The sequence below is a fragment of the Penicillium diatomitis genome (genome assembly GCF_028827545.1).
Source record: "Penicillium diatomitis strain IBT 30728 chromosome Unknown utg000010l_segment0_segment0, whole genome shotgun sequence".
NCBI classification, from domain to species: Eukaryota; Fungi; Ascomycota; class Eurotiomycetes; order Eurotiales; family Aspergillaceae; genus Penicillium; species Penicillium diatomitis.
In genome coordinates this window covers 63,654-75,049 of record NW_026623182.1, presented here as the reverse complement: position 1 = coordinate 75,049, position 11,396 = coordinate 63,654, and the positions used below count along the sequence as shown (strand labels likewise).

The 11,396-nt window shown below is 35.9% G+C and overlaps 1 protein-coding gene across 1 annotated transcript; it reads left to right on the top strand.

The window, feature by feature from the left end:
* Positions 1–8,770: 8,770 nt before the first annotated feature.
* On the top strand, positions 8,771–10,573 carry N7539_007083 (uncharacterized protein; the record flags this gene model as incomplete). Its single annotated transcript, XM_056936684.1, has 3 exons — positions 8,771–8,948; positions 9,002–9,849; positions 9,911–10,573. The coding sequence occupies 3 exons, from the start codon at positions 8,771–8,773 to the stop codon at positions 10,571–10,573; spliced, it is 1,689 nt and encodes a 562-aa protein (XP_056787483.1).
* Between the last annotated feature and the right edge of the window lie 823 nt (positions 10,574–11,396).

Sequence of the window (11,396 nt, the reverse complement as noted above, 5' to 3'; positions counted from 1 at the left end):
AAGGTCCGAAGTATATATAAAGGATACGGATCGCCTATAATTCCTTAATAAATCTTTCTAATAAATTTTCTCTATAGAGATACTATTATTTTTATTCGGAAAAGATAGTATTATATCGCTAGAACCTAATTATAGCTTTCGGCCCTCTCTTAATATATATAGACTAGTATCTCGGTCTTAAAAAAGGGGATACTAGGTTTATATTATAGTAGACTAGGCTAGTTAACTTTACCGAGCGCTTAGAGACTATAATAATAGTAAATAGTATACTTATAGTAGAAGCGACTATAATAAAAAATATAGTATTAGAGTTTATAGAGTATTTCTAAGATAAATTATAGCGGATTCGATCTAGTTTTATCTAGTATATTTCTATATATTTTTAAACTTCGCGATAGATTATTTTATATTTTATATATTCTCTTTAGGTACCTATTTATTATATTTAGAGGACTAGTCTTTCTATTTAACTAGGAAATAGAGTTATCTATTAATCTTTATCTTCCCTTTAACTTCTTCGATTTTATATTCTTAGTCGTCTTTAATAAGATTAGGAAGCGGGAGTATTTTCCGAGCGCTTCGCGATAGATTATTATACTATCTTTCTAGAAGGAAGACGTAGAAAATATTATAGAGGCGTATATACTTCTAGAATAATACTAGTCTATATACCTAAGTCCTAATTAGTTATAGGATTCGGAATAGGCTAATTCTCCTAGGAGCGAGCTTCCTAGATTCTTTAATTTATAAGTTTTATATAGAAAGTATTATAAGATTATTATATTTAAATATTATAGAGGTTCTTTTAGTATTATAGTATTTTACTATTAATTTATTAGCCTTTCGCTAGTAAGTTATTAACTTCTTATATAAGCTCTATAGTTTCTTAATCCTAGCTTATACTTCTAGTAGCCTCTTTTCTTCTATAGTAGCCTTATTATATATATAAAAGGATATATTATATCCGAAGAGTACTTTATAGGAGCTAAATTTTATTATATTATTTTAGTATAGATTAAAATAGAATTCTACTATCTATAGTAAACTTAGCTATATAGTCTATTCTTTTCCTATAAAATATCTTAGATAATATTTAAGGGTTTAGTTTATCTATTCTATTTAGCTATCGGTTTATAGGTAAAACACGGTTAAAAATCTAAGCTTTATTTTTAAGGTAGTAAATAGCGATAGCTAGAACTTACTAGTAAATACCGGACCCTAGTTAGATACGATTTCTTCTTATAGTCCGTAGACTAACTCGATCCTATTATAGTATAACTTAGCTAGCTATATAGTATTAATTATTATATATACTAGAAAAAATTTCACGAATTTAGTAAATCTATCTATAATAACTAGAATTAAGTCGACTTCGTTCCTCTTATAAATTATAGACGGAAGGCCTATAATAAAGTCTATCGAGGTTTCTTACTATAGTCGGGTTAGAATTAGAAGAGGCTTTAATAAGCTATACTTCTTATATCTTAGTAGTATAGCTCTCTAGTATATAGGATAGAACTTTATATATTTATATACTTATTCGTAGAGATTCCTCTAGTAAAATTTTCGATTAATTAATTTAATTATTTATAACTAGCTAAAGTAGCCTCCTATTACTAGATTATTATAATATAGCTTTATTAGCTTATACTTTAATTTCTTATTAGTTAGAATATATAGTTATCCTTTAAACTATACTAATTTATTAAGATCGACTAACTAGTACCCTAATATCGGGATATTCTAGTTAATTAATAAATAAATCTTCCCCGTATCGGGGTCGTCTCGCTAGGTCTTAAGTATTATACTTCGTAGGTTACTAGCTATACTTAAGACGTAGATATATTACCTAAGATAATTATCTACTATATTTTTATAGTAGGAGTAACGGGCGCGATCTAGCTCTTATCTCTAGATATCTAAGATACTTTCTAGCTCTTAGACCCCCGAATCTAGTAATAATTCCTTTTTAAATTAATAGAGGTCGGCTAGTACTAACTATACTACCGCCTAGCTCCGTTCCGGTACCTCTTCGGTTACTATTTAGGTCTATAATAGATTTAATAGAGTAGTATCTAAGATATCTCTTAGAGCTAGCTCTATTATCCTTAAGAATATATCCGCTAGGTTTTTCTTTCCTATATAATATAGAATTATAAAATTAAATATAGAAAGGGTTATATACTATTATACTTAATATCTATATAATCGCGGGTTCTATATAAAGGATCTTAAATTATTATAGTCCGAAAAGACTTTAATTCGGTACCGAGACCCTTTAAGATAATACCGCTAAATCTTAAAACTATATATAATCGCGTATAGCTCTTAATCTCTAGTAGTATAGCGGGATTTAGTATCAGAGAACTTATAAAACTAAAATACGACCGGGTACTAGATTCCCTTATCGTCGGGTTAGGATAGTATCCTAGCTATTCCCTACTAGGAGGCGTCCGTTTCTAGTCGGATAGCACGATCGGGATTAAAATACTATAGAATCGGTACCGATTCGAAAGCGTAGAGTAAATTATAAAAAGCTTCGATCGTATTAGTACTAAGTTCGATTCTATCCGGTCGTTTTCTTTTTTCGAGCCCCTTTATAAGATCTATAAGAGGTTTTACGAGAGTTAAGTAGTTATAAATAAAATAGCGGTAGAAGTTATAAAATCTAAGGAAGGATTAGACCTCCTTAATTATAGATAGTAGTAGCTACTCTCGGATTAACTTAATATAAGAGGGGTCTATCGATATTCTAGTAGTATTAATAAGATAGCTAAGGAATTCTACCTAGTCCTAATAGAAGGAGTATTTATCGGGGTTAACGTAGAGTTCGTGTTATCGAAGTCTTTCGAGAACGAGTCAGACGTATTTTGTATATAACTCGGTATCTCCCGAGAAGATTAAGATATCGTCTAGATAGGCTATATAGAAAAGATCTAGATATCCCTATATTATAATATAGATATAGTTCTAGAATATAGCTAGGGTATTAGTAAGCCTAAAAGATATAATTATATACTTATAGTAGTTATATCGATAACGATTCCTTATATATATAACCCGGGTATCCCTAGTAGTATAGGGGGGTCCTGTTTTCTAGTTAATAGTATAATACTCTACTCTACTATCTAGGTCTTTATAATTCCTTATTAATCGGTTACTATAATTAGGACACAGAAAGCGCCCTTAGTATTACTATATTAATCCTAGAAGTTACGGAGCTTAGGTATCCGGAGAGTAGCTTACTATAGTTTATAAGATTTTATAAGTTTATAGTCGATAACGCTTACGCTTACGCTAGTATCTAGGCTAATTTTAAGAATAATATCCTTAATATATATAATAGCCTCGATTATTAGGAGGACCTCTATAAATAGCTATTAAGTCGTGGTTATAGAGTCTACTCCGACTTACTAGCGTTTCCCTAGTCTTCTATAACTTTATCGTTAGCAGTAATTTCGTTAACGCGCGTATCTAGGTATCCCTAGCTAGGTCTTACCTAGGAATAGTTAGGAGTAAAATATCCTTTTTTCCTATATATATAATAAGTAACCGAGGTTAGGTCCCTATTCCTATAGAACTAACGATAGGATAAGATAGAAGTATTTCGGTTAGGATTCGTAGTCTCTTATTTACGGAGAGAGGGTCGGTACTTCTTAGTATTTATCTATTATCCGTTTTAAACCTAGTCTTCCTAGTATCGCTTTTTTAGGTTTATTCTAGATAGAGAAGGATTCCGATATCCTATATCTTAGCTATCCTATATATAAATCACGGCTAAAACTATATTAGTATAATTTTCTAGAAGATTATTCTAGTATAGTACTTTAAGTTTATTTTTAAGAACTAGATATAACTTTATATAGTAGCTAAGAGTACACTCTTTTTTCTAAATACTTATATAATTTTCGATAGATTAGAGATAGTTATAAAACGCGCGCGGATCTTAGTCTTCGAGTTAGTAAGTAGTATAGTATTTTTCCGTAATATTAGCCTTAGTAAATCGACTACCCTAAATAAACTCTAGCGTCTAGTTAATAAAGTTATCCTAGGTAGGCTATTAGGCTATAAACTCGGTCTTTTTATAATTCGTCTACTAAGCCTATTAGGTCGGTTCTAATATAAAGAACCCGATAGGAATCTTATATAAATTACTTATATATCGGTCGGGACTCGTATCGAAGATATATTCTAATTTATCGAGCTACTAGATATATTACTCTAGGGTTAGTATAGAGCTTAAGCGGTACGAGATACTATTAATTTTAATTTTAACGCCTCGGGGTCGATAGGGAAGAGGAGGCGCTAGTTAGGGTTCGGGAGTATTCGTCGCTAAATCGTAGCTTTATATTCGAGTTATTAGATCCGCTCTAAAAGGCGATCGAGAGTATTTTAATTATTAGGTTCGGTCTATTCGGGAGACTATACCTTATAGCTAGACCTATCTTCTAGGTCCCGAGGGGTTAGGCTAAACCTACTAGAGGATTATCTAAGTCCCTTACTAACTCGTCGGGATCGTTCCGCTACTATAAGATAGGCGGATCGTTAATAGGTTATTAGTATAGATATTTTATCCCTAGGTAGCTAAATAGGAAGATTTAGTAATTATTATAGGGTCTATATTATAGGATAGAGAACCTATTAGCTAGGTAGAGAGTCTAAGTCTATAGGATCTAATTTTAAAGCTTAAATCTTAGAGTCCGGTTAGACTCTACTAGTTACTATAATATATATATAGGGTTCCTATATACCGAGTCCCTATAATTCTATATAATATCTCGAGGGTTGTTACCCTAAGGCGACGCGGGGTCGATTCGATCGTAAATCGTCTTAAGTCACTATATATAACTCGCGCCGTGATATTAAGCGTCCTAAGAATAAAAGGCCTATTCTGATTTAATAGGTATTTAAGGTTAAATATAATAGTACTTATAAAGCTCGTCTTATTATAAAAGGTTTTAAATAACGGTAGGAAGTCGATTACCTTAATATCTATATATTAATAGCTAAAGTAATAAGCTTTAAGCTATTTATAGCTATTACTATAGCTCTTAGATAGTACTATTATTTAATTAATTTTATATCTACTTTCCTAAACGCTAAATTAACCGAGGAGATCTATATCAATCTTCCTAAAGGAATCCGCGAATAGTATAGTCCTTCGAAATATAGTCTACTTATAAAAACCTTATATAGCCTTAAATAGAGCCTAAGGGAATAGTATGATATAGTATATAATATATTTATAGTACTCGGATTTATACGATCTAAAGCAGATTACTACGTCTTTTATATAGTTACCTTAATAGCCTAAGCTAACTACTATATTTATATACTAATTTATATTAACGACCACCTAATTATATCTCCTTCCGATAAGGATATTATATAGCTAAAGTAAATACTTTCTAAAATATTCGATCTTACTAATAATAAGGTCCCTAGGCGTTTCTTAGCGATTAATATTATATAATATAACGATATAATCTTTTTAAGCTAATAAGTATATATTAAGAAGATCCTTATAGATTTTAACTTATAGGATTACTATCCCGTACCTTTACCCTTCTTTAACTAAGAGGTCCTATAATCTTATAATAGTACCGTAACTATAGAGGAAGTATTAGAATTCTATAAGAAAGTTAGTTCCTTAATATAGCTTATAGTTAACTCTAGACCTAATATTTAATATACTATTACTAAACTCGTACGCTACTCTTATAATCCTTCTAAACCGTACTTTATAGCTCTTAAGAGAGTATTTCGTTACCTTAAAGGTACTAAGGATCTCTTAATCTATTATAGATAGAATTTAGATCCTCTTTATAGCTATATAGATATAGATTAGGTAGATCGCTACGCTAATAATACTATATTAACCTCCGGCTTCGTATTTAAGCTTAGAGGAAGACTAGTCTCGTAGGTCTCGAAGAAGTAAACCTATATTATACTATTATTAATAGAGAGCGAATATATTACTATATCTCTAGCTATATAAGAGATAGTTTAGCTCTAACTTTTCCTAAGGGAGCTATAATTCGACTTTCTCCTCGAGCTTCCTACACTTATTTATAAGGATAACTAAGGTACTATATACCTCACGGAAAATCCTAAGTTTTACTAAAGAACTAAGTATATTAATATAAAATTCTACTATATTAGGTATTAAGTTACGAAAGGGGTCTATAAATTTAAATAGATTCCTATAGTAGAGTAGGTAGTAGATAGTCTGACTAAGCTACTTACGAAAATATAATATAAGAGATTTATTAATCTTCTAGGGATATAATAGCTTCCTACGAAGTAATCTCGAAATTATTAACTAAAGGTATTTTTAATTTCTAGGAACGTATATAAGGTATAATAGTATGGATTTTAGCGATTTCTTTAAGAATTTAGCGGTCTAGGGGGTATTTATGGTGAGGCCTACTATACTACCTAGCATATACATAGGCTACACCCTTACTACCTAGGACTACTAACCTTAGTAGTCTAGCTTAGCTTCCTTCTTCCTCCTCTCCTAGTCAACGTTGAGTGTTTTTTACCTTTAAGGGTTTTCCTTCGTAAGATCCTCAGTTAAATACTATCTATAGCTTATCGAGTAGCTCCTATTTAGTCCTATTATTATAGGCCTAGGTCCTAGTATAAGTAGTCTAGTAGTTCCTAATATTAAACCTATATACTTCCTAGATTTATTACTTAGTAGAGAACTAAAGTTTCCTATAAGAGTATTATAGGACTATAGGATAGAGATTATAGTCTACTATAAAGAAGCTATAGTAGTTAGTATATCTTAGGACTCTAGTATAATTTAGGTCTAAGGGGCTATTATATCCCTATATAGGCTTTCTATAGTTATTATATCTTAGGATCTACTTATATTTTAGCTAGTAATAATATCCTTAGCAGCCTAGATTATATAGGATAGCTATCTATTTCTTCTCGATAAGCCTCGAGGACTATATTTTACCGAATAGGGAGAAACTCTAGACTAGCTCGAGAAAGAAGATAATCTAGATCTCTTATCCGGTAAGAGGATTAATCCTAAATCGTAAGAGTTAGTAGCTAATAGACTTCTATCTAGTCTAAGCCTCTATCTTATCTAGGATTAGGGAGATAGTATTAATCTATTCTCTATTATAGGATATAATTAAGTTAGAAATCCTAGAGATAGTATAGTTAAACTAGATAATAGGGTATTATACTAATTTAGTACTAAGGAATCTATAGATTTTATCTATAGTTATAGATACTATAAGAATATCTTATATAATATTATTTTTAGGGAATACTATCTAGTTAGTCTTTATAGTATTAATATATAGGACTTAGCCGATATCTATTAAGCCTAGAACAGTCTTAATAAGTATTTCGCGGATCTATTAGGGATTAGATCTAGCTAGTCTTCTCTTAGGAATAAAGATAATAAGAATATATCTATTATCGTATTTATTATATAAGAGGATAGATCTACTATATACCGAGGATAGCTATTTCTATATAGAGTTTTTAGTAGAAGACAGACTATCCTAGAGATATACTCTTATTAGGATCTTAGAGGTCCTCCGGATCTTATTAGCCTAGAAGACCGATTTCTCTTTAATCTAGGAGGAATAGCTAGCTACTTATACTAAGTAGTAGATAGTATCCCCAGATTCGATAAAGCTAATAGTAGAAAGATATTATAGGAAGGAGTATATAAAGATATATACTTTCTCTCTATCTTTCTCTTTATAGCTTACTATAAAGTTATTCAATATAGTCACTAGTCTTATATAGAGGGCCTAGTAGTATTATATCTTATTTAGGACTTCCTAGAATATAGTATTTATAGAGGCTTTAAGATCCTCTAGAGAGAAGTTAGTAGATATTCCGGAAGCTTTCCTCAGGCTAGCAGATAGCTTTAGATATTTCTTCGTACTATAATCTATATTAAGGTTAAGAACTAGGGGAGAAAGATAACCTTAGGGTAGGGTCGTAGTTTACCTAGTAGTATATAGGTTTATAGGGGTAGTATCGGGTAGCCGAGTATAAATAGTATTATCCTTAGGGGGCGCGCGTTAGGGGGTCTTAGGTGCCTCTATAGGGGCGAATCTCGTCGTGGAAGTAGCGTCTAAGTCAGCGATTGCGTGGCGAGTGCAGAAATATATCTCTTGAGGGTGTAGTGCCTTTTCCTCAAAAGGTACCCCTAAGTCGGAAATAGTTGTAAAGGTGTCGTTAAGTCGTAAGAAGGTGCGAAAGGACCGTTAAGTCGTAAAAAGGTGCGTAAGGCCGTAGGATGCGCAGGATGCACCGAAAATTGATGGAAAAAGAGGTTATTATGTAAGTTGGTGCTTAGGTGAGTAAGACTAAGTGAATGGCTTGCTCAATCGCGCTAAGCAGGGCTTATAACCTATTGGAGGGCTACTGGAAACGTAGCAGATCTAAAAGAGGGGAGAAAGGAATGGTGAGATTGCATCTGGTGAGAGGTGCCTATCTAAGCTACTGAAGGTGGTGTGCGTGGGCGCGCACTAGCGTGGTGCGCGCCGGACCACTAAGCTATCTTAACAAATACCTCTAATTCACTGGATCCCTACCTAGGTTGTATTACTCATACCTCATTGCGAGTATCAAGATGACGGTGCGGTGATGGTGGACCGGGCTGTCCCGCGTCCCAATTAGGAAGGCACACTAACGACTTATTCCCTGACTTTGGTAGCCAGCTTCTGCCAGTTTCTACTCCATCTCATACACATCTGCGCTGCGCTCTCCTGCTTAGAACGCGTCCGTCATGTCTTGCACTCGTCTGGATTCTTCGCCGCCATCGTCTCCAACCAAGAGGCGGATGGTGGGCGTTACCCCCGAGTCTCTGTTCCCTTACCCGAAACTTGACAGCGACTGCGTCAATGACGACGACGGAGAGGGCACTGAGCCAGCATGTAGCTATCGAAAGTGCCGGCGGATTCAAAGTAAGTGTCAACAAGCGTCAATAAGGAAACTCTCGCTAATCAGGCTTTTCTAGTTACTGACTCCATACTGTGGGGAACACCTGCACTCGCAGCAGAGCGAGCTCTTGCGGAGCCTCGAGTGACGCCTGAGAACGAGGCCCTGTTTCGGACGTACCACCCGTCTCTGGCCCTTTGCCAAGAAGTCCACCTCATTGAAGAGGAGAACGGCACATGGATGTGGGGGATTTTACCAGAAGCGGAGAAAACGCACAACATCGGCTCCCATGCAGGCGACCTCGAGATACATTTCGAGGCCCTCGGCTACATCTCACCTACTATCACGATTTTTCCGATGCTTCAGCATGATCCTATTCCGCGGCCAATAAACCCACGCAAGTTCCTTTCCCGGAATCAACTTCGCCGCCTCCGGGATATGTTTCCCACAGCTCTGGGGGTGAGAATCTTGATCAGCGGCTTTATTGTAGTCCTGTTTAAGACGATCAAAGACATCGAAAAGTCATGGTATGAGGATGGTTTCGCTTGTTCATTCGGAAACCTCAGACTGAGGTACGACGTCCTCGAAGTGACACCGACAGTGCAGGTGGTGCAGCGAGGTGCAGCCATCTCCGCTGAACCAGAAGATCTCAGGTCGCTTGCTTCTCTGGGGCTCAAACTCAGGTTCTCAGATGGTCGCGAGGTCATCACTGTTCCCACCCATGCTTTCGTCACCCTTCGTGATGGTGACCGAAGTACTCCTACTCGCTTCCTCGCAGATGTTTACGCTCGTCTGAAACAGAGGCTTGCTCGGTATCGACCCCTCCGACGGGGAACACCGTCACCAGCGATCGGGTTCTCACGGTGTGAGTCAAAGGGTAATTCAGTCGTCGGGAAGCGGGTTTTCCTTGCCGGCGGTTCTCAGGAGGTATGTCGTAATGTCCGGTCAACCGAACTGTTCCGGAAATATACTAATATTTCTATCAAAGGTTGGTGTAATCTCGTCCTCGTACGATGAAGTCTCTCAAAAGCCTTTGCGGTTCCCGGTCGGATTCCAGCATGATCTGTCGTTGACTTCTGCCAACCTTGCGCCGCTTCCAGACCTTCAGGCTCCGCCAAAGACGCCTCGTGTCACTGGCTGGGGAGAATACCAAGCTTTGCTCAATGGAGGCCCAGCGTTTGTGACGGGATTCAATATTAACACGGGCAACCTCAAGAAATTTGAGTGCACCGGCATCTCAAGACAGGCGCAAGTTGCGATATCAGAAGGCTCTCAGTACTGCTGGGACCGAACTGTGACTTCGCAAAGTGTTTCTCTTCTCTGGCGTACCGGACATGATTGGGATTCCGTAACAGGCCTCTCCGGATCTGCTCTGTGCTTGGGAAATCTTGCAGACAATACTTGCCTTGCTGTTTGTTTCCAGAACTTCGAATGTCCACTTGCTACTCGAGACCTTTTGAAAGATGACCACCGACCGCTTCCGATTCCTCAACATCGCATGACTATCAAGGGCGGGTTCCTGCTCCCTCCAGATGTCCGAGAAACTGAGATTCTCTGCTCCCCATCAGGTGCTTCCCGAGACTACGGGACTTACCCCAGAAGCTCTAGTCATACTGAGGGACTACGCAGATCTTTTTCCTCCACAAACTAGCCGTTACTTTGCTATGGTGTACTTTATTTTCTGTTTGACGTATTTGATTCTGTTGCTTGTCCGTTCTATTACTTGTTCGTTCTTTTTCTTGCTCAGCTGTAGTCGGCTTGTCTTATTGTCTGTCGAATACCAGCCATTTCAATCTTATCAGGGTATTCGTACATTTGTTGTTCAATGAAGCCTCAACTAAGAGGCCCTGGTTGATGAAAGATAGCCGTAACTGTGCTGATCTCTTCTGAATCCATTTACTGGTAGGGTTTACTCGCCCTGGATTAACGATGTAAGAGGAGATGCTGGAGGGAGCTTCCTCGACACCAGCCCCGTAAGATCCACGAGCATCAATAACTAAGACATGTACAGTCTGCGGACATTAGTTCTCATATGATTCACATCGGGGCTCAAAATTCTCGGTCACTACTATCATGTTAGGATTTCCTGTGACAGGCCGAATGTGAAAAGACTCAAGAATCAGTAAGATCAGAAGAGACATCATGAGAATGAGGTTGGAAAATACCATAAGACTGTCTCTTCCCTAGCTTCTGGTTTCTCGAATGGGTCTATTTATAAAAATACCCTTACTCGAAAGATAGATCATAAATCTAAAACACAAAATAAGACTATAATAGTTAAGTTTTAGAATTCTAAGTAAGATAGATGATTTATAGCAATTACTAAACCCTAGATATTAATTCCTAATCTAATAAGAGATATATCTCCGTATAGGAGATATCTCTACCAAGTTATTCGTAATATTAGTAACTGTTAAGAAAAAAGAAATAGAGTAATAGAATATTATTAGTATACATATTAATATAATAATTAA